This window comes from Zeus faber (genome assembly GCF_960531495.2).
Source record: "Zeus faber genome assembly, chromosome: 21".
NCBI lineage: Eukaryota > Metazoa > Chordata > Actinopteri > Zeiformes > Zeidae > Zeus > Zeus faber.
Genome location: NC_137208.1, coordinates 181,927 through 206,603, shown reverse-complemented (window position 1 = coordinate 206,603; position 24,677 = coordinate 181,927). Strand labels below are relative to the sequence as shown.

General features: G+C 41.7%; 1 protein-coding gene across 1 annotated transcript; it reads right to left on the bottom strand.

Moving 5' to 3' along the window:
* Nucleotides 1–46: 46 nt before the first annotated feature.
* Nucleotides 47–24,668, bottom strand: rab21 (RAB21, member RAS oncogene family). Its single transcript, XM_080022116.1, has 7 exons — nt 24,356–24,668; nt 3,802–3,861; nt 2,819–2,926; nt 2,553–2,616; nt 1,749–1,803; nt 726–814; nt 47–581 (listed from the first exon to the last, which is right to left on the bottom strand). Exons 1-7 carry the CDS (start codon nt 24,482–24,484, stop codon nt 442–444), a joined length of 645 nt encoding a protein of 214 aa, XP_079878242.1. The 5' UTR covers nt 24,485–24,668; the 3' UTR covers nt 47–441.
* Nucleotides 24,669–24,677: the final 9 nt, after the last annotated feature.

Sequence of the window (24,677 nt, the reverse complement as noted above, 5' to 3'; positions counted from 1 at the left end):
CCTCTTCTGATTCTTCTATTGAGGAAGAAATGCTCTACGCTTTTCTATCATAAACGTCATTTTTATTATTTTATTGTAATTTTTTATTATTTTTACAAAACATGACGAGGTTAAAACGTTACATCAGTTCATCAGAAAAAAGAGACGGTGAGAGAAAGAAGAGATGGAAAGACAAAGAGATGGCAAGAAAGATAGAGGAAAAAAGAAGAGAGGAGATAGAAAGAGATGGATGACAAAGAAGAGATAGAAAGACAAATGGAGGGAGAAAAGAGATGGAAAAATAGAGATGGAGAGAGATGAGAAAGAAGAGAGGTTATTAAATAGTAATTTGTCTTTTATTTGAAGATAAAACAGAAAGCCCACGTGCACGCTCCTGCTCAGTGTGTGTGTGTGTGTGTGTGTGTGTGTGTGTGTGTGTGTGTGTGTGTGCGTGTGCACAAGCTAGGCGGAGGAACAGCAACCCCCGCTGGCCGAAGCGGGTGGTTCATCGTCCACGATCTGGACGCCCCGCCTACTGGATGCTGATTGGCTGCCTACGTCACGCTTCATCCTCTCCTCCAGCTGGGCCATGTCCATCATCCCTGCCAGGACATCACTGCTATCAATACTAATATTAGGGTTAGGCTAATGTTACTTATACTAACATTGTCATTAAAACTAATATTATTCATACTAATGTTAAAACTAATGTTATAAATCCAAACGTATGATGTTGAAGTTCATACTTTTACAGAGATCCAGAAAAAGCTCCTCAATGCCTTTGTTCAGTTTGGCTGAAGTGTGGTAATGCCGAGCTCCCACCGATTCTGCATAACTAGAACACATTAACCGGTTACAATCTGCATCACTAGAACATATTAACTACGTAGTTATAATATGCATAACAAGAACATATTAACCAGTTATAATCTACATAACTAGAACATATTAACCAGTTATAATCTACATAACTAGAACATATTAACCAGTTATAATCTACATAACAACATATTAACAAGTTATAATCTGCATAACAAGAACATATGAACCAGTCATAATCTGCATAACTAGAACATATTAACAAGTTATAATCTACATAACAAGAACGGATAACCTTCAGACTCCGACATCTTTTTATTTTTTTAATAACAATTCGAATAGCATTCAAATATCGAACATCGTTGACAGCCCTAGTGTGTGTGTGTGTGTGTGCGTGTGTGTGATAGAGCGAGATGGTGAGCTGAGGCTCTAGTCATGGTTGTTAATGACGGTAAAGTCCTGACCACAAACCTTATGTTTACATTTGTTCATATATTATTTGGTTTCTATGTTTAAAAGAGCACTATTTAACTTCATGATTTCTTCTTTTAAAGTAATACTTCACTTTGTGAGATTTTCCTTTAAAATAAAACAGACAATTGTTATTTCTGCAAGCTTTATATGAATTGCCAAAGCATTTATCAGTAATACTGTTAAGAAAAACATGAATGTGTTGCGTTGCATGTCCATTTCAGTGGTGCTCCTAAGGTTTTCAGGAGGGAGCACCCCTGCTACCAGTCTCTCATTTGATGACATCTCTGCTACATCAAAACCAAAAGCAACCAGTAAAACTCCAGTCACAATTATGATTATTATTTGTATTCCAGTTCTACAATGATAATATATATTATATGAATAATTCAAATGATTTCAAATAAGATTTGCACTGGTTCTTCATGTGAAAAGGACAAAGATGGAGTGAGAGAAAAATAAATTAAATATTTCTTTACCTTTCAGCTTCCTCCACAGAAACATTCCTGTCTTTATCCAAATCAATTTTATTTCCTGGAACACAGCACAGGGGTAGTATTACTGCAGTACAACTACTTAACTAATGCTAACTACTGAAGTACTACTACAGCAATCCAGCAGTACTACTACAGAACTAATACTAACTACTGAAGTACTACTACAGTAATGCAACAGAACTAATACTAACTACTGAAGTACGACGACAGCAATGCAACAGTAATACGACAGAACTAATACTAACTACTGAAGTACGACGACAGCAATGCAACAGCACTACTACAGAACTAATACTAACTATTGAAGTACTACTACAGCATTGCAACTGTACTACTAGAGAACTAATACTAACTACTGTAGTACTACTACAGCAATGCAACAGTACTACAACAGAACTAATACTAACTACTGAAGTACTACTACAGCATTGCAACTGTATTACTAGAGAACTAATACTAACTACTGTTGTACTACTACAGTTATGCAACAGTACTACTACAGAACTAATACTAACTACTGAAATACTACTACAGCAATGCACAGTACTACTACAGAAATAATACTTACTACTGAAGTACTACTACAGTAATACAACAGTACTACTACAGGACTAATACTATCTACTGAAGGACTACTACAGCAATGCAACAGTACTACTACAGAACTACTACTACAGCAATACAACAGTACAGTATTACAGCACTACTGCAGACTGCTTACATATACATTTTACTTTAACCTGGGTATATATTTAAAACTAACCGATAAATTTATTTTAAACTCACCTACTATACACAAACTAATGTCGTTTCCCAACATCTTCCTCAGCTCCTTCACCCAGTTCTTCACCTGAAACATCAACAGATATATTGGTCTACACACACTGTATGCGTATATGTACGCACACACACACATATGTACTGTGTACACACACACACACACACGAACACACACACACACACACACGAACACGAACACACGAACACACGAACACACACGAACACACACGAACACACACACACACACACACACACACAGAAGATGGCGTAACCTTCTGAAAGGAGTCTTCGTCCGTGATGTCATAAACTAAAATGGCTCCGTTAGAGTCTCTGTAGTAGATCGGACCCAAAGCATGGAACCTCTCCTGACCTGCCGTGTCCTGGGCGACAGACGGACAGAGAGAGATGGACAGAAAGAAAGAGACAGACGGATAGAGACAAATGGACAGATGGACAGAGAAAGAAAGAGGCAGGCAGGCACAGAGACAGGTAGATAGGTGAAGACAATATGAATCATTACATTTACTACCAACCACGTGAACAATGCTTTATTTTTATATTTTTATATCTCATCTCAAAATCTCATGTCATCTTAACAAGTCATCTTAAGATGTCATATTAACATGCCATGTCATCTTAACGTGTCATCTCATCTTAAGATGTCATCTTAACATGTCATCTCATCTTAACATGTCATCTCATTTCATCATCTCACTTTAACAAGTCATCTTAACATCTCGTGTCATCTCATCATCTCATGTCATCTTAACATGTCATCTCATTTCATCATCTCACTTTAACATGTCATGTCATCTTAACATGTCATCTCATCATGTCATCTAATTTCATCATCTCACTTGAACATGTCATGTCATCTTAACATCTCATGTCATCTTAACATGTCATCTCATCATCTCATGTCATCTTAACATATCTCATCATCTCACTTTAACATGTCATGTCATCTTAACATGTCATCTAATTTCAGGATCTCACTTTAACATGTCATGTCATCTTAACATGTCATGTCATCTTAACATGTCATCTCATGTCATCTTAACATGTCATCTCATTTCATCATCGCACTTTAACATGTCATCTCCTCTTAACATGTCATCTCATCTTAACAACTTAGCTTAACATGTCATCTCATCTTAATAACTCTCATCTTACCTCACCATAGCTTTTCTTATTTAGAATTAGATTTGTGGACCGTTAGCATTTGGCGACTTGAGACAAAGGGACTGTTTTTTACCCAAATGGCCAAGTTGATCCTCCGTCCTGAGATGTTGAGCTTCTTTGTAAGAAAGGAGGCCTGGAGGAGTAAGAGGAGAGGAGGATAGGTTTTCATTGGTACCACACATGCCCTCAGGGGTTTAAGTATGCATTTCAGCTCCATGATGTGGGAACTTTGAGAATATATATTTAATAATGTTCTCTATAGGGGACATTTAAATTTAGTATGTAACTCACTGTAAAGCGAGTGAGGAGCTGTTCATTTTCATAATTTGAATAATTATTAAATCAGCAATTATAATTAGAATTACACTTGTTCATGTATTGACCTCCAACACCTCCGAGTGGCCTGAGGGTGGAGAAGACTAGAGATTTTTCTCGACGCAGGAACTTTTTGAGGGAACGCCAGTTGGTTTTTTTTGTGTCCGTACTGCAGGAACTAAGAACGATTTTACTTCTTAGAACTCCATTTTGATGGATTTTTGGAGCTCCTACACCAGGGCAGGGACTAACCGGCACAAGAGGAGCCTTCACTGACGTAAGTGCACGGTCCCTCAGACTGAGGACAGTGGAGTCTCTCTTTGGGTGGGGACCAGCACACGTACCCTCAGCGCTAATAAAAAAATAACCAATAAATATAGTATTTTTATTGTAGATGTATTTATTTCATTTTCCGATGTTAACCGAATGAATTAATGCTCACCCCGTAATCTCAGAGCAATGTCCCGATGCGAGCTGTGGCTAAAGTAAGTTGGAACAAACTTTTAAATTACAGTACCTCTTGTAGATCTAATATGAGTGAAGATTCAGCAACTGGATTGCTTATTTTATGCAGAAACAGATTTTAGTGACTGATAAGGTGATATCAGTGAAAGCCTCACGCTGAAACTCCATTGGCTGATTTCACTTCAGAGTTCCAGAGCACAACCAGAAAATAAGCCCTGGATGCTATCTAGTTCTCAATGACCTCCCCAGGTCCTAGTTCCCCTCAGGGAGTCTCCAACTGTTTGGTCCGAAAAAGCCTCCGGTATACAGTTCCAAGAGAGATGCCGAGGGTGGAGGAGACAAGAGGAAATGTAAACAGTTACAAGAGACATGCTGAGGGTGGAGGAGACCAGAGATAATGTATATAGTTACAAGAGAAATGCAGAGGGTGGAGGAGACAGGAGGTAATTTATACAGTTACAAGAGCGATGCGCCTAATGTGGAGAAGACTAGAGGTAATGTATACAGTTACAAGAGAGAAGCGCTGAGGGTGGAGGAGACAAAAGGAAATTAATACAGTTCCAATAGAGGCAGAGGGTGGAGAAGACTAGAGATAATGTATACAGTAACAAGAGAGAAGAGCTGAGGGTGGAGGAGACTAGAGATAATGTATAGGTACAAGAGAGATTCGGAGGGTGGATGAGACTAGAGAGCATGTACAGTTACAAGAGAGATTTGGAGAGTGGGTGAGACTACAGATAATGTATACAGTTACAAGACAGAAGCGCTGAGGGTGGATGAGACTAGAGATAATGTATACAGTTACAAGAGAGATCTGGATAGTGGGTGAGACTAGAGAAAATGTATACAGTTACAAGACAGAAGCGCTGAGGGTGGATGAGACTAGAGATAATGTATACAGTTACAAGACAGAAGCGCTGAGGGTGGATGAGACTAGAGATAATGTATACAGTTACAAGACAGAAGCGCTGAGGGTGGATGAGACTAGAGATAATGTATACAGTTACAAGAGAGATCTGGATAGTGGGTGAGACTAGAGAAAATGTATACAGTTACAAGAAAGATGCGCTGAGGGTGGAGGAGACTAGAGATAATGTATACAGAAAGAAGAAACAGTCTTTATTATTCACGCAACACACCACACTACAACACATGCTGGCACACACACACACGGACATGCTTTTTGATGGTGGCCGGTGAAATGGCCTTTGACCCATCCTGGCTTGTCCTTCCTCCGGGGGCACAGCCAGGAGCAGTGGGCAGCATACGTGGACGCGCCCAGGGACCAGGTGATAATTGTCCATCGCTGGTCAGACGATGATGGGTGCATGTTTTTGAGGGGGGTCCTTACTGACGTGAGGTGGAGGAAACCCCATGTGAGCACGGGGAGAACATGCAAACTCCACACAGAAAGGCTCCTATTTGGGAGATAACCCACCAGAGCACGGTGCCAACAGCGCCCCAGGCGGGAATCGAACCCAGGACCTTCTTGCTGTGAGGCAGCAGTGCAATGCACTGCGCCACCGTGCCACAGTTCCACTACAGTTCCAATAGTTAGTAGGACCAGGTTAGTTAGGATTGGTGAGGATCAGGTTAGACAGATGAATCAAGCCATGTACAAAATTGTCTTGGAAGGACACTTGCTTCCTTCTGCTCTGACAATGTTTCTCTGAGGACTGTTTTTTCCAGCAGGACAATGCTCCATTCCACACAGCAAGGTCAATTAAGGTGTCGTTGGAGGACCACCAGTTCAATACCCTGTCATGGTCAGCCCAATCCACAGACCTGAACTCCATTGAAAACCTCTGGAATGTGATCAAGAGGAATGGATGGTTACAGGCCATCAAACAAAGCCGAGCTGCTTGAATTTTTGTGCCAGGAGTGGCATTAAGTCAGCAGTGTGAAAGACTGGTGGAGGGCATGCCAAGACGCATGCAAGCTTTAATTATAAATAAGGGTAATTCCACCAAATATTGATTTCTGAACTCTTTCTATGTTAAAAACATTAGTATTGTTTAAAAATTTGAATTAAATAATTTTCTTTGTATTATCTGAGGTCTGGAAACACTGCTTCTTTTTTGAAAAAGTGGCACCCCCAATTTATCCTTGGACTGGGATCTTTCAAACCAGTTGAGTTCACACCAGCATTAAAGATAAAGATGTTAGCTGGCAAAACTCTTTTTTTGTGAAAGAGTAATGAAACATGTCAGCATTGTTTACTTGTCTTTACTTGTTTAAGGGGTCTTGTTTAAGTCGCCCAAAAACTACATGAAACATGGAATTAGTGTATGTGCAAAAGTAAGTGAACCCCCAGCTGCATTGGTTAAGTCAAGAAGGTAACAGACTAAGGTCAAACACATTTAGGTGCTAAATAAATCATTTAAGCAGACCAATGAAATGAGACATCCTTGGTAAAGTGTTTGGCCTGCACTAATTAAAAGAGAGAGGAAACCAACCAAACCACTGTGGTCCCATACAAATCAACAATGCCGAGAGCAAAGGAGATATCCGAGCACATGAAGAAGAGGGTAGTGACAGCCCATCGGTCTGGGGAGGGCTATAAGACCATCTCCAAAAGATTCCCGCTCCATCCATCCACTGTATGACAAATAATTTACAAATGGATCATTTACAACACATCACCTCTAGAGAGTTGCAGACCTCTCTGGTAGCATCTGGGACAAATGTGCATGCGTCTACAATCAGACGAAAATTGAATAGCCATGACATTCATGGGAGGGTTGCTAGAAGGAAGCCTCTGCTCTCAAAAAAGAACAAAGCTGCCCATTTCAACTTTGCCAGAGAGCATTTGGACAAACCAGAGGCCTTCTGGAAGTCCATTCTCTGGACAGACGAGTCCAAAATGGAATTATTTGGTCACAATAAAAACCACCGTTTGGAGAAATGCCAAAAGCCAGTGAAGCAGTGGACGACTCCATATTATCCAAGATACCATGAATTCTCAACAAATTCTTGACCAGAATCTCCTGCCATCAGTCAGGGAGTTGAAGCTGGGACGAAAATGGATTTGGAACAAGACAATGACCCAAAGCATTCCAGCAAAACTACAAAGGAATGGCTTCAGAGAAAGAGGATTCGTACTCTGGATTGGCCTAGTCAAAGTCCGGACCTTAATCCAACTGAAATGTTGTGGCGAGACCTGAAGAAGTTGGTACATACCAGATGTCCCTCCAACCTCTCTCAACTGGCTGAGTTCTGCAAGGAGGAGTGGGCAAAAATCCCCATAAGCAGATGCAGGAGGCTGGTTAGTGGTTACAGAAGACGTTTGGTTGAAGTAATGGCTGAGAAAGGAGGAGCCACAAGCTACTAATAAAAGGGTTCACATACTATTGCACATGTTACATTTTCAGTTTTTGTGAAATAAACCACCTCTGTTGAATGAAATAATGAAAATATATCTCTTTTTGTGTGTGTGGGTTCTGGAGGGTTCAAACTTTCAAGCAGCACTGTATAGCATATTTAGTGTATATAGTGTATATAGCGTTATTTCACGATAAGGGGGCGTGGCGATTGGGAATGCTAGTGTAGTGAATACTAACAGACTGCGGGAACGACTGAGAACGGAGATGAGATGTATACAGTGTATATAGTACAATAGTATATATAGTGTATATAGTGTATAAAAGGTGATGAGATCAGTGTGGTCGTTTGGTGAGGAGTACATGTACAGCGGAGACAGAGCGGCAGCGTCCAGAATGAGCAACTCGGAGGAAAGGAGGGACTCCAACCCTAACCTTGACAACAAGGCCACATAGGTCCATAGTTTCCCGTTTTTTGGGGGTTTTTTTGGACATTTAAGTTCGACGCAAAGCAGACGGTAAATATCCGTTGTACAAAATATGTGGCCAAGACGTCCCGACCACAAATTTTATTATTTATTTAGATTTAGGTCGACTTGCCACATTTATTTTGTGTTATCTCAATTTTTATTTAAGTGAAATGTTAATTAAAGCAGCTGCACTTGTTACTTCTTGTTCACTGGCCTACATGTCATTTTTGGTTTATTTCTAAAGAATTTTCATCTGAGAAAAGGTCTATAGCGAACGGAAATTAGTTTTTTTCCATGTCAGCAGCAGCGCGCCGTAATAAAAATATTATAAGGCAGATAGGCCTACATGAATTTAAATTCTGTTTTATTGTATCTGAGTATGTATATAGTACGTATAATCATTTGCATTTACGTGTACCCCCAATAAACGTAAGCTAGCTTAATATATATTTATATATATATATATATATATATATATATATATATTATATATATTTTTTTATTTATTAACCTGTGCTGTCAGCCAGCTGGACATAAAACACAGAGTATTTGTTCCGTTGCATGTAGGACAGAGTTAGTTGCAAGTGGAGTTGAACTTGTCAACCTGTAATGAAACTCTTCATTCATTCTTTAATCAACAACTGCTGCAACAACTCTGTCATGTGATGAGCTGTGGGACGAGCAGAGCACAGAACCACCACCAAGCCCTCTTTGGAGAACCATCTGACCATGTTTTCATCTTTTCTATTTATTTATTTATTTTTTAAAACCATGTTTTCATCTTTAAACAACTCATCCCTACTCCAAGAGGGGGAGATTCACCAGGGATGAGACAAATAAACATGGAACCAAAGAACATTTACATGGAAACAAACATTGGCTGACATGTATTGAAAACTGGCCATGTAACCTCTTCCTTTCATAGTTATGACAGTAAATGAGGGAGGAAAGGAGAGGAATGCAACCAGGAGGGTGTTGGGGTGCATTCAAAGGTGTGTGTGTGTGTGTGTGTGTGTGTGTGTTGGGACAGCCTATACAGTGCTGCTTGGAAGTTTGAACCCTCCAGACATGGTCACTGTTTTTGTAAAAAAAACCTTATTAAACATACATCCAAATCCCAATTTGTAAAGCACACCTTCCAAACAATGGGCACACACACAAAAAGAGATATATTTTCATTATTTCATTCAACAGGTGGTTTATTTCACAAAAACTGAAAATTTAACATGTGCAATAGTATGTGAACCCTTTTATTAGTAGCTTGTGGCTCCTCCTTTCTTGCTGAGAAGACCGGAGTTCTTTTTTGAGAGCAGAGGCATCCTTCTAGCAACCCCCCCATGAATGTCATGGCTATTAAATCTTTGTCTGATTGTAGACGCATGCACATTTGTCCCAGATGCTACCAGAGAGGTCTACAACTCTCTAGAGGTGATGTGTGGGTTGGCCTTTACCTGATTTATTGTTCTTCTGGTGCTTCTGGGTGTTTTGATGGGCGTCCAATTCTAGGCAGAGTTGCTGTCATGATGAAGGCCCTCCATTTGTAAATTATTTGTCTTACAGTGGATGGATGGAGCGGGAATCTTTTGGAGATGGTCTTATAGCCCTCCCCAGACCGATGGGCTGTCACTACCCTCTTCTTCATGTGCTCGGATATCTCCTTTGCTCTCGGCATTGTTGATTTGTATGGGACCACAGTGGTTTGGTTGGTTTCCTCTCTCTTTTAATTAGTGCAGGCCAAACACTTTCCCAAGGATTTCTCATTTCATTGGTCTGCTTAAATGATTAATTTAGCACCTAAATGTGTTTGACCTTAGTCTGTTACCTTCTTGACTTAACCAATGCAGCTGGGGGTTCACTTACTTTTTTTGGGCGACTTAAACAAGACCCCTTAAACAAGTAAAGACAAGTAAACATCTAAACTGCTCAAGGGGTTCACATACTTTCAAGCAGCACTGTATGTGTGTGTGTGTGTGTGGGTGTATGTATGTATGTATGTATGTAAGATGTCCACTGGTGAGTGTACAGGACTTATCCCAATTGGTTCTGGTGTATAAGGTCGGTATTATGTTGTTGCACCTCTAAGCAGCGGAAAGGGCTCTGAAGCCCCCCCCAGCTCTGCAGTTGCATAGACACCCCACGGCTTCAGGAAAGCCCCGAACACCCCACCCAGCAGCCACAGAAGACCCCCCAGCCTGCAGAAAAGCTGGAAGCCAGCAGGGGAAACGGCCACGTCCGGCCCCGAGGAGCATAACCCAATATTTATTTATTTTCAAAATATGGTTTTGCATGTGAGTCTATTGAAGGAACTTTATTTGGAATATAATTCAGGCGATGGTAGCTCAGGCGGTAGAGCTGGTGGTCTAGTGATCTAAAGGTTGCTGGTTCGATCCCAGGCTCCTCCTGCTAGCATACTGTAGTGTCCTTGAGCAAGACACTTAACCCCTAATTGCTCCTGATGGCTGCGTCTGTCGGTGATTGAACAATTGTAAGTCTCTTTGGATAAAAGCGTCTGCTAAATGTAATGTAATGTAATAATGTAGAGGCAAAAGTAGCCTACTTTTCAATAAAATCTATTATCAATCTACAGGCTTTGATGATGTCATTCTTTATATAGCCTGCCTATCAATTGTTTTTATTTGCTCAATAAACACAGATAATATTTAACCAGAACTTTTCCGATTTGACTGGAACATTGTAATCTTCCAGGGCACTGGACTAGGGCTGTCGTAGTTACCGCAATTTTACACTACTGAGGTACTGTGAAGCAGACATGTGACCAAGTCCCTCTTTTCCAAGTCTTAAGCAAGTCCCAAGTCATTTTTGCTTGGGCAGGGCAGGGCAGGGCAAGTCAAGTGAAGTCACAGGTAATGTCAAGTCAAGTAAAGTCGAGTCTTTAGTTAAGGCAAGTTAAGTCCCATGTCAAGTATTTTTTTTTCCCAAGATGCTTCAGTCTGACCTTCAGTATCTGGTCTTCATGAAGAGAAAAGACAAGGTATTAGTACCTGTCTAATAATAAGATTATTGTCCTATCAAACCTGTTCAAAAAGTATGACAATTAATTGAATTTGTATTATAATTATTGATACTCAGTGAAATGTCAAACAAAAAAACTTTATAAAAGCTTATTTACTTCTCAATCAAAAAAAAATAAAAATTCCCTCCCCTTAACTTTCAAACAGTGAAATACTGAGAGCCAGACTAAACATCAAACTTTGTTACACTCCGCCTCCATCCGTCTGTCTGCAGAATATCTCAAAAAGTGTGACTGAACAATTAACCAAATTCAAACAGACATCGCAGTTTAACAGAACCTAATTTTCAAATCGACAAGCCTGCAATAAAAAAAAAAACACACACACACACACACACACACACACACACACACACACACACACACACACACACACACACACACACACACACACACACACACACACACACACACACACACACACACACACACACACAAAGTTTTCATATCCTGGAAGAATTTATGATTTCTTGGCCATTCTTCAGAGAATATGAATGATAACAAAAACCTTTCTTCCACTCATGGTTATTGGCAAACAACTGTTTACTCTTTTTAAATCAAAATGACAAAAGAAAGTACCCAAATGACCCTGATCAAAGTTTACATACCCTAGTTGTTAATACCGTGTATTGCCCCCTTTAACATTAATGACAGCTTGAAGTCTTTTGTGGTAGTTGTGGATGAGGTTCTTTATTTTCTCAGATGGCAAAGCTACCCATTTTTCTTGGCAAAAAGCCTCCAGTTCCTGTAAGTTCTTGGGCTGTCTTGCATGTTTGAGATCTCCCCAGAGTGGCTCAATGATATTGAGGTCAGGAGATTGAGATGGCCACTCCAGAACCTTCACTTTGTTCTGCTGTAGCCAATGACAGGTCGACTTGACCTTGTGTTTTGGATCATTGTCTTGTTGGAATGTCCAAAAACGTCCCATGCGCAGCTTCCAGGCTGATGAGTGCAAATTTTCTGATAACATACTGGATTCATCTTGCCATCAATTTTGGCCAAGTTTCCTGTGCCTTTGTAGCTCACACATCCCCAAAACATCAGTGATCCACCTCTGTGTTTCACAGTAGGAATGGTGTTCCTTTCATCATAGGCCTTGTTGACTCCTCTCCAAATGTAACATTTATGGTCATGGCCAAAAAGCTAAATTTTGGTCTTATCACTCCAAATTACTTTGTTCCAGAAGTTTTGAGGCTTGTCTCTGTGCTGTTTGGCGTAATGTAAGCGGGATACTTTGTGACGTTTGCACAGAAATGGCTTTCTTCTGGCGACTAGACCATGCAGCCCGTTTTTCTTCAAGTGCCTCCTTATTGTGCATCTTGAAACAGCCACACCACAATTTTTCAGAGAGTCCTGTATTTCAGCTGAAGTTATTTGTGGATTTTTCTTTGCATCTTGAACAATTTTCCTGGCAGTTGTGGCTGAAATCTTTGCTGGCCGTGGTTTGGTTTCAACAGAATCCCTCATTTTCCACTTCTTAATCAGCGTTCGAACACTGCTGATTGGCAATCTCAATTCCTTGGATATCTTTTTATACCCCTTTCCTGTTTTATGCAGTTCAATTACCTTTTCTCACAGATCCCTTGACAATTATTTCGCTTTCCCCATGACTCAGAATCCAGAAACGTCTGTGCAGCACTGGATGAAAGATGCAATGGTCTGTCAGAAGCCCAGAAACTCACTGAGCTTTTATACACACACATTAATTACAAACAAACAGGTCACAGGTGAGGATGGGAACCTTGATTAGCCATTCAAACCTGTTTGTGTCATATTTTGTGCATATTATCAGGTCAAAGTCACTGGGGTATGTCAACTTTTGATCAGGGTCATTTGGGTACTTTCTTTTGTCATTCTGATTTAAAAAGAGTAAACACAGTTGTTTGCCAATAAATAGCTTCACCCAACCATTAACCATGAGTGGAAGAAAGGTTTTTCTGTTATCATTCATATTCTCTGAAGAATGGCCAAGAAATCATAAATTCTCCCAGGGTATGTAAACTTTTGAGCACAAGTGTGTGTGTGTGTGTGTGTGTGTATGTATATGTATATATATATATATATTTTATTTTTTTTTTTAATCTAACATTCTAACCAATAGGGCTGTCCAGGGTCGGCTCTTCCTATAGGCTAGATTGGCGGAGGCCTAGTGTGCCATCCCAGGGAGGAGTTAGGGGTCCGGAGGGAGCAATCGGGCCCATTTTACGTCTCATTACATTACATTTAGTCATTTAGCAGAAGCTTTTATCCAAAGCGACTTACAATTATTCAAACACCGATGGACGCAGCCATCAGGAGCAATTAGGGGTTAAGTGTCTTGCTCAAGGACACTACAGCATGCTAGCAGGAGGAGCCTGGGATCGAACCAGCAACCTTTAGATTACTAGACGACCAGCTCTCCCTCCTGAGCTACACTCCTAATGGAACAAACCCCCACCCCCCGTGAGACCCGGTGCTCCAGCCTAGGCCACGGCGCGCTGTGTGTGCTGCTGGCAGAGCCCAGAACGCCTGTTCAGTCCAGACTGAGCCTCTTCCAGAACACTGTGCATGTTTGTTTGTTTTTTTTACCTTTTTTAAATTTAATTACCATAAACCTGTCCCTGAGCACATGGAGTGGCACTCCATGTATGTTCGCAACATTAAAAAACAAAAATACATTCCTGCTGAAACACTGCATATTTTTAGAATGTTAATTTTCTGATTCTAACGATTACAAGACTTGAAGTTCAATCAATGGGTCCATATTCTACTGTGACTGAAGCTTTTTCTTTTTACAATTCAATATTTAAAAAATATAAATAAATACATAACATAAATGTTATTCATCTCAATCATGCAACAATTCATATCATTTCATCATAACACATGGGCATGGCCCACATCCATTTTTGAGTTGGTCATAATATAGAATGATTTATTGCTTGTGTTTAGTGAATAATACAACAGATAAGAAACGTTAAAAAAAACAAATCGCATACTAAATTGCAATGGCAATATTGGTCTAAAAACATCGCAATTTGATTATTTTCCCAAATCATTCAGCCCAATCAAAAAGTTCTGAACAGATTTGCACAAATTTACTTGATTGAATTAAATTTGAGAATGTGAAAGTGATAACTCTTGGCACAGTGGAGGCCGTCATGATGATGTGATCTGATCATACTGTGTGGGTGTAACCAGCGGGAGGGAGGGTGACGATGCTTCTCGTTAAAGAAAACATCAGGTAGTGGGGAGCGCGACTGATAGGGTGGTCATCCAATCAGGACAATGCCCAGTATGCACTCGCATACCAGGTTTATACTTGTCACTCGTAATGTGAACATTGACAACGTTGAACATTTTAATGTTTTATATATGAAGAAAGAAGAAGAGAAGAAGAAACAGTCTTTATTCATCACGCAACACACCACACTATAACACATGCTTGCACACACACACACATGCACATGCTTTGATGGCGGCCGGTGAAATGGATTCTCTGCTTTTGACCCATCCTGGCTTGTCCTTCCTCCAGGGGGCACAGCCAGGAGCAGTGGGCAGCATACGTGGACGCGCCCGGGGACCAGGTGATAAATGTCCATCGCTGGTCACACCATGATGGGTGCATGTTTTTAGTGGGGGTCCTTACTGACGTGAGGTGGAGGAAACGCCATGTGAGCACGGGGAGAACATGCAAACTCCACACAGAAAGGCTCCTATTTGGGAGATAACCCGCCGGAGCACGGTGCCAACAGCGCCCCAGGTGGGAATCGAACCCAGGACCTGCGCCACCGTGCCTCACCGTATATATATATATATATTAGGGCTGTGTGATATGACGATAGAAAAATTTTATCGTAATCGTATATTTTTGGAGCCTGACTGATGCCACATTTTTAGGTCCTATGCCGATTTTGGATTGTCCTGAGTGCATTACCGATGTTTTGACCATTATTTTAAAAAGTGCAGAATTTTTAAATACATTTTAAAAATGTATACTTTATTAAAGTTTCTATATTTGAGAAGACATAACTTATAAGCAAACAACTAAATTAAAATGAACACACAAAGAACTCTGATGGATACAATTTTATTATTTTTTTTTAAAAGTGATAAACTTTTCTTTGTTTGCCTATGCTGTTTTAGTTCAAGTTTCAGTAAATGAAAGTGAACACAAACAAGTCATTCAGTCATCATGTCTCAAGTCAAGTAACGAGTCTTTAACTTCCAAGTTGAGTCTCAAGTCATTTATTTTCTGTCAAGTCAAATTGCAAGTCATCAAAACAGTGACTCGAGTACAAGTTACAATGACTGCAGTCCACATCTCTGCTGTGAAGCCAGCCGCAGGGCTCCACAGACAACTGCCTCAACCACAAGAACTAACTTTTTTTTTTTTCCTTTATGTTTCATGGGGCTTTTCCCATTTATTTGTAGCCTGTGTATATTGATGTAAATAAATATAAAATAAATGCATAATAATGTAAGCACAAGTGTGACACTGGTATGGCCTTGTCCTTTCTTAGTACAACTTCTCTTCCATAGCTCTCTTGCACCAGGCACTTGCCTCCTCCTCCCTCTCCTCTCCTTCCGCACTCTTCCTCAGGAACCTGCCCCCTGGACACGTGGGGCAATTACCCACTATCCTGGACACTTGGACACCTCGCTTTCAATCAGATGAACTTATAATTAACTAACCCTAACCCTTTTTGTCAACCCATCAATCAATTTGAACCCTTGTCTACCCCCTTGCCGCAGTCACACACAGCTGGGGTTGCGACAGGAAAGCAACTGATACCTGCAGCATTGCAGTGTAGTGCGGCAGCATTGTCCCCTAATTTTTTTTTTTTTTTTTTTTTTTTATACAGCCTTTTTTGCTGGACTATACAGTCCATTTATGCTCTTTAAAAAGATGTACAAACAGAATCAACTATATGGGCATTGACACATAAGTTATAAGCACAACATCTAACTCCCAACTGTTTACTTCATGCTTCTGGCTTTGTCTAGCCTGGGTATTGTGTTAGTATAAAGTATAGTATAATGTGTGTGTATGTGTGTGTGTGTGTGTATATACAGTGGGGCAAAAGAGTATTTAGTCAGCCACCAATTGTGCAAGTTCTCCCACTTAAAAAGATGAGAGAGGCCTGTAATTTTCATCATAGGTACACTTCGACTATGAGAGACAGAATGGGGGGAAAGAATCCAGGAAATCACATTGTAGGATTTTTAATGAATTAATTGCTAAATTCCTTGGTAAAATAAGTATTTGGTCACCTACAAACAAGCAAGATTTCTGGCTTTCACAGACTTGTAACTTTTTCTTTAAGAGGCTCCTCTGTCGTCCACTCGTTACCTGTATTAATGGCACCTGTTTGAACTCGTTATCAGTATAAAAGACACCTGTCCACAACCTCAAACAGTCACACTCCAAACTTCACTATGGCCAAGACCAAAGAGCTGTCAAAGGACAGCAGAAACAAAATTGTAGACCTGCACCAGGCTGGGAAGACTGAATCTGCAATAGGTAAGCAGCTTGTTGTGAAGAAATCAACTGTGGGAGCAATTATTAGAAAATGGAAGACATACAAGACCACTGATAATCTCCCTCGATCTGGGGCTCCACGCAAGATCTCACCCCGTGGGGTCAAAATGATCACAAAAACGGTGAGCAAACATCCCAGAACCACACGGGGGGACCTAGTGAATGACCTGCAGAGAGCTGGGACCAAAGTAACAAAGGCTACCATCAGTAATACACTACGCCGCCAGAGACTCAAATCCTGCAGTGCCAGACGTGTCCCCCTGCTTAAGCCAGTACATGTCCAGGCCCGTCTGAAGTTTGCTAGAGAGCATTTTGATGATCCAGAAGAGGATTGGGAGAATGTCATATGGTCAGATGAAACCAAAATAGAACTTTTTGGTAAAAACTCAACTTGTCCTGTTTGGAGGAGAAAGAAAACTGAGTTGCATCCAAAGAACACCATACCTACTGTGAAGCATGGGGGTGGAAACATCATGCTTTGGGGCTGTTTTTCTGCAAAGGGACCAGGACGACTGATCCGTGTAAAGGAAAGAATGAATGGGGCCATGTATCGTGAGATTTTGAGTGAAAACCTCCTTCCATCAGCAAGGGCATTGAAGATGAAATGTGGCTGGGTCTTTCAGCATGACAATGATCCCAAACACACTGCCCGGGCAACGAAGGAGTGGCTTCGTAAGAAGCATTTCAAGGTCATGGAGTGGCCTAGCCAGTCTCCAGATCTCAACCCCATAGAAAATCGTTGGAGGGAGTTGAAAGTCCGTGTTGCCCAGCGACAGCCCCAAAACATCACTGCTCTAGAGGAGATCTGCATGGAGGAATGGGCCAAAATACCAGCAACAGTGTGTGAAAACCTTGTGAAGACTTACAGAAAACGTTTGACCTCTGTCATTGCAAATGAAGGGTATATAACAAAGTATTTAGATGAACTTTTGTTATTGACCAAATACTTATTTTCCACCATAATTTGCAAATACATTCTTTGAAAATCAGACAATGTGATTTTCTGGATTTTTTTTCTCATTTTGTCTCTCATAGTTGAGGTATACCTATGATGAAAATAACAGGGCTCTCTCATCTTTTTAAGTGGGAGAACTTGCACAATTGGTGGCTGACTAAATACTTTTTTGCCCCACTGTGTGTGTGTGTGTGTGTGTGTGTGTGTGTGTATGTATGTATGTATGTATGTATGTATATATATATATATATATATATATATATATTTTTTTTTTTTTTTTTTTTTTCTCCCCCCAATTAGACGCAATTATCAGTAGATATCACAATTACTCAAGCCTATAAATTCTTCTAATTCTTCAAGTTCTACTCTTCAGTTCCTCAACCCTAACCCCATTTTATTTGGAGGAACAGGGATGGGGCACGTTACTCTAGGTTAAGAAATCCCTGTGCCTCGAGACTTTGTTCCTACCCATGAACCCCACCGCTGAGAATATCATGGAAGCTCATCACATTCGACGAGTGGTCCCTTGATGAAAATAAATTAGGCTGCATGACGACCGACAATGGTGCCAACATCAAATCAGCAGTGGTGGATAAGTTGAAGTGACATTGGCTTAACTGTTGGCCACACAATTGGCCACAACTTACACCTGGCAGTGACCAACTGCACGAGTTGGTCAAGTGTGAAGGACGGCATATCCCGCGCAACGGGCCTCTGTCACAGCTCAGTAACTACATTCTCTCACAGCTGGCTGAATAGAAGCGATCTGGTGAAAACGCAAGTGGAATTCGGCATATACCATCACTGCCTCATACTGGTGACCTCAGCTGATAAACGTTTATTATGTATAGCAATATATCAATTATTCCTTGATAATGAAAATTAAGTCTTTAAATGAATAGCTCAGATTAAGCATGATATTAGAATGTCATGTAGTTTCTAAAATAAAATAACTATAGCCACTGCACTCTAACAGCATCACTGTAGTTTAGGCTATACTAAATAGTAGGCTTGGGCAGATTTACGATTAAATAGTCTTGGCGATCGACTCCATCGATTGAAATTGACATTGATGACCGATGATTTTATTTTCTTTAATCCCTCAGTTAAAATTCAAGCATTGAAAGAGAGAGGGGGGGAGTGAGAGGGAGAGAGAGGGGCAGAGAGGGAGAGTGCGGAGGAGTGAGGGGTGATCTGCGCTCCACTGTGTGCACATTGCAGGCACACCCAGGACACGTTCCTCATGAATATATCTTGCCCGGACAATCTATGCTACCTCCATCCCCATTCACGCTTCAAGGGCATCAAAGGGCAGATGCTCAGGCACGTACTGTACGCAAACCCAGAATTGAAGTATTTTTTGTTTCTTCTCTGTGTTTTTATTTTGAATCTATTTATTTTCATTTGCCCTAGGCTCATCGTTCCCTGGTTTCACCCCCCTCGCTGAAAGTGAGGTATCTAAACTACTTACATGTAGCGGTCCTACTACCTGTCCGCTAGATCCGATCCCATCTAACCTCCTTCAAGCCATATCACCGACTATCACCCCGGCAATCACACATGTGATTAATTTTTCCCTAGCTTCCGGCACTTTCCCTTCTGCTTTCAAAGCGGCTCGGGTCGCACCACTCCTCAAAAAACCCTCACTCGATCCCAATCAAGTAGAAAACTATCGGCCGGACTCTCTCCTCCCATTCCTTTCCAAAACCTTAGAGAGGGCGGTCTCTAGACAGGTTACAGAGTACCTGTCAAGAAACAACCTTCTTGATACACTTCAATCTGGCTTCAAAAGTGGTCACTCCACCGAAACAGCCCTGTTGTCTGTGACAGAGGCCTTAGAAACTGCTAGAGCTGCTGCCAAATCCTCGGTTCTCATTTTGCTTGACTTATCAGCTGCTTTTGACACTGTCAATCATTGCATACTCCTGTCCATACTCTCAAGCATGGGCATAACGGGCAGTGCACTTTCCTGGTTCGAATCTTACCTTACTGGGCGCTCGTTCAGTGTGACATGGCGAGGCCAGCTGTCTGTGCCTCACAACCTCACCACAGGGGTGCCCCAAGGCTCGGTGCTAGGACCCCTCCTCTCTGCCATATACACCACCTCACTGGGCCCGATCATCCGCTCACATGGCTTTTCATATCACTGCTATGCGGATGATACTCAACTCTATCTGTCCTTCCCGCCCGACGACCCTACTGTCTCGACGCGGATCTCGGATTGTCTCGCTGACATATCCACATGGATGAAGGATTATCATCTTCAACTAAATCTGGCGAAAATGAAACTGCTGGTCTTCCCGGCCAAACAAGGTATTTATCACAACATTGATATTAAAATCGACTCTCTATCTCTTGTTCCTACCAAGGCTGCAAGGAATCTTGGTGTCATTATTGATGACCAACTGACATTCTCGGACCATGTTGCCGCCGTCTCCCGGTCCTGCCGCTTCGCACTACTCAACATCCGAAAAGTCAGGCCGTACCTGACCCAATATGCCACTCAACTGCTGGTACAAACCTTGGTGATGTCCCGTCTTGACTACTGCAACGCCCTCTTAACAGGCTTGCCGGCCTGTGCGGTGAAGCCACTACAGATGATACAGAATGCGGCGGCGCGACTGGTGTTCAACCAGCCAAAGAAGGCACACGTTACTCCACTGCTCATCGAGCTCCACTGGATACCTGTAGCCACCCGCATCAAGTTCAAGTCTCTTATGCTGGCCTACAGAGTGATTGCTGGGAATGCTCCCGCCTACTTAAATGCTCTTGTAAGAGCACATGTTGCCCCCCGGATGCTGCGCTCGTCAAATGAGCGTCGCCTGGCTCTGCCGGCCATACAGCCACGGCAATCCAGGCTATTCTCATTTGTAGTTCCACGTTGGTGGAACGAGCTGCCAAAAATGACCAGAGCAGGGACCCCCCTCTCTGTCTTTAAGAAGCACCTGAAGACCCAGCTCTTCAGTGAGTACCTCCTGTCCTAACCTACAATTACTTAGCACCACCTTGCAGTATTTATTGTTACACGAATGTTGTTGTTACACTAATCTCTGTCGCAATGTAGCTTGAATGTTATTCTCCCTTGTAAGTCGCTTTGGATAAAAGCGTCTGATAAATGACTAAATGTAAATCTAAATGTAAATAAAATTAAGTGACGAGTGAGAGAAGGAAGGGCTGGTGCCAATTCATCAGCGCTTGGAGAGGAAGAAGCGCAAGTGGTGCCACATGCAGCAAAGGAGACAACACTTGGAGACATGCTGAAGTCTGGGGCAACTGAGCAGATACCCAACTAACACACTAGCTACAGAAGGAGCCCCTCCACCCAACTAACACACTAGCTACGGAAGGAGCCCCTCGACCCAACTAACACACTAGCTACGGAAGGAGCCCCTCGACCCAACTAACACACTAGCTACGGAAGGAGCCCCTCGACCCAGCTAACACACTAGCTACGGAAGGAGCCCCTCGACCCAACAAACACACTAGCTACAGAAGGAGCCCCTCGACCCAACAAACACACTAGCTACAGAAGGCGCCCCTCGACCCAACTAACACACTAGCTACAGAAGGAGCCCCTCGACCCAACTAACACACTAGCTACAAAGGAGGCCCTTGATCCAATGGGGATGCCCTCACCTGGTGGTACAACAACAAATTACGATTTTCCCTGCTCTCTAAAGTTGACCGCAAGTATGTGTGTATTTGTGCGACGAGCACTCCCTCTGAGTTTTTAGTGCTGCCAGTAAGATTGCCCTGAAACCACACAAAGTAAATGTTGTTTTTCCTTGAGCGCGACAAGGACACGACAACCCCTACCTAAATCAGTAAAATAGTGATGCAAATAACAATTCCTTCTCGTGTATTATTTTTTAGTTATAAAACGGGTTTGGATTTTTGCCTATTGTTGAGAGAGCGTTTTACCATGACCACAGATAAAGGAAGTTAGTTGGCCTACTTGTCTTTGCTAACTATTTTATAAAAATGTTACATTTATTTTATATTAATAATTGCTTTTTTATTCTATCTACTGTATTGCCTTGTACGTTTGTATCGCACCATTGCAATACAATTTAGATTGGAAGCTTGCTACTGGATCTCTTAATTGGAGCCCATGTGTACATTTGATAAAGACGTATTGAAACTAATCTACAAACTATACTATTATTATTTTAATTGTGGTGAAAACCGGGACAATTTGATCGGGAATGTAAAAAAAATTCTGGTCTGTTGCTGTTGCCAAGCTAGGCTGCTGGAGCTCGGGGCTCCGGGGCCGGCCACAGTTACTGTGCACAGATTCTCAGCTTGTGCATTCTAAAGTTAAATATGATATACTCAGTAAAATATGATATAAATGATATACTCAGTAAAATATGATATACTGTATTTCACAATATGTCCACTTGATTTGTCCACCTGAGAGCTCCACAGACCACATTTTACGTCCATGTACTCTGTACTGCTGAAGCGGTGAAAAAAATGGCAGTCACAATGTTTTGCTTGGGCTTTCCCCGCCCCTAGCCCCCTGAAGCGTTTCTTGGTTCTAATCCAGCTTGGCAGTGGTGCCACTCTGGAACCCGTTGTCAGGTTCCAGAGCTGGTTCTTTTGCTTTCGAAACGCGACAAACTGGTTTTAGATAAGGCCCCGGCTCTGAAGATGCCTCGGTGGAAAAGGGGCCTAAATGATTCTTCAGGACAACACACACACACACACACACACACACACACACACACACACACACACACACACACACACACACACACACACACAACTCATTGCAAGTAATGTTTAAAGAGTTCACACACAGTATTGTTACGTAGGTATTGGTTTCAACAGCTTTATGTTGTGAAAAAGAAGGGTTAAGTCTGTTCCAATAGTTGTCATTAAGCAAAACACACTCCGTTTTCCATTTGCATACACAGCTAAGCTGCTCCGATAATCAGGTCTGGACATTGTCCGGAGTTGCCCTTTCACACATGGAACACACAACAGGAGATTGTCTGTGTCAGGTGTGTTTACACCACCTGGAAATACTCCTTTTGTTTAGACGAGGGGCGGAGCCTGGGTAGAGCATGCTGGGGGCAGGATGTGACGCAATGACGTTGCAGAGTTTTAGCACACCCAAGATGGCGGACTATGCTACAGACTTATCTTTTTTGCCATTGACACTCCATGAATTTGGACAGAATATAAAAGACAGAGTGGAAAGGAATAATAAAGAAAGCAGAAAGGAGTATGAATCAGCTACGCTCCGTGCACCAAGATCCACGTCAAGGTAAATAATCGGCGCATGATAAAGATGGCATCAACATGCGACACGCCCACTCGCTGTAAATGCTCTGGACAATCACCTGCTCTGTAAACACATAGCGCTCAATCCGACATTACACAGACTTTGTATGGGTACAGTCAAGGTTATGTCTGGTCCAAATGATTTGTACATTGGTGTTCACACATACAGCTCTTCCGGGTAATGTCCAGATAGTTTCATAGTAACAGTGTGAAAGCAGCTCTAGCCTCTCATTTAAGGGGATGTAGCTAAGGGGATGTAGCTCAGCAGGTAGAGCTGGTGGTCTAGTGATCCAAAGGTTGCTGGTTGGATCCCAGGCTCCTCCTGCTAGCATGCTGTAGTGTCCTTGAGCAAGACACTTAACCCCTCATTGCTCCTGATGGCTGCGTCCGTCGCTGTTTGAACAATTGTAAGTCGCTTTGGATACAAGCGTCTGCTTAATGTAAATTTACTTATTTTTAAACCTGTCACTTCAAGTAATGTTTGAAGAGTTCAAACACAGTGATGTTTACTAGGCACTGGCTTCAAAAGCTTTATTATGAAAAAGTGTGACAGAAGAGAATTTTTGAAAGTACTAAATTGAGCAAGTTTCAAGGATTTATCCAAGTGTTTCTTGTGACTGATTTTGCCTTAATTTGTTATTTAGTAAAGATTTCATTAATATTGTATATTGTTTTATTTAAAGACATGATTTGGGCTATATTTGAATTTATATATATATATAAATATATATATTTATTTGAATTCACATGGCAATTTTATATTTAGTTTATCAGTTATTATATTCAGTATCTATTGGATGAGCATTTGCAACTTTATATTTTGGACATTTACATTCACCTTGCTCTGCTTATTTCAACAATAAAGCAGATTGAATTAAGTTAGTACTTCAGGAGTCTTTTCACTAGATCATTATTTGGATGACTACTTTTACTTGAGTCATTATTATTTTAAGGTAAAAACAGTTTTAGTTGATTAGTTTTTGGCTACTCCACACACCTCTCATTAGTTGGACCAGGTTAGTTAGTAGGGCCAGGCTAAGTTAATAGCATCTGGTTAGTAAGTAGCACCAGGTTAGTTAGAGGGACCCGGTTAGTTGGTAGGACAGGGTAAGTTGGTAGGGATCTGGTTAGTTAAAGGACCAGGTTACTTAGTAGGACCCGATTAGTTGGTAGGGCCAGGTTAGTTAGTAGGACCTGGTTGGTAAGTGGGATCTGGTTGGTTAGTTAGTAGGACCAGGTGAGCTGGCGTCTGTGTCCTCACCTGTAACGTGGTGATGTGTTTGTCGTTGAACTTGTTCTCGCAGTATCTCAGCACCAGCGAGGTCTTCCCCACGCAGCCTTCCCCCAGAAGAACCACCTTGAAGGAGAAGCTCCTGCCGCCGGACGCCATGCTACCGTGCTAAATAGCCTTAGCAGGAAGTCTCGTCACATCAGATCCGGAAAAGGAACGAACGGAGCGACACGAAGCACCAGCGCACTCGGATGCGAGGAAGACACGAAGTCAAAACACCGCGAAATGTCCCTGTTTGTCTATCACTTTAATGGCGTCTCCTGGTGTTAGCCTGCTAGCCTGACGCACGACG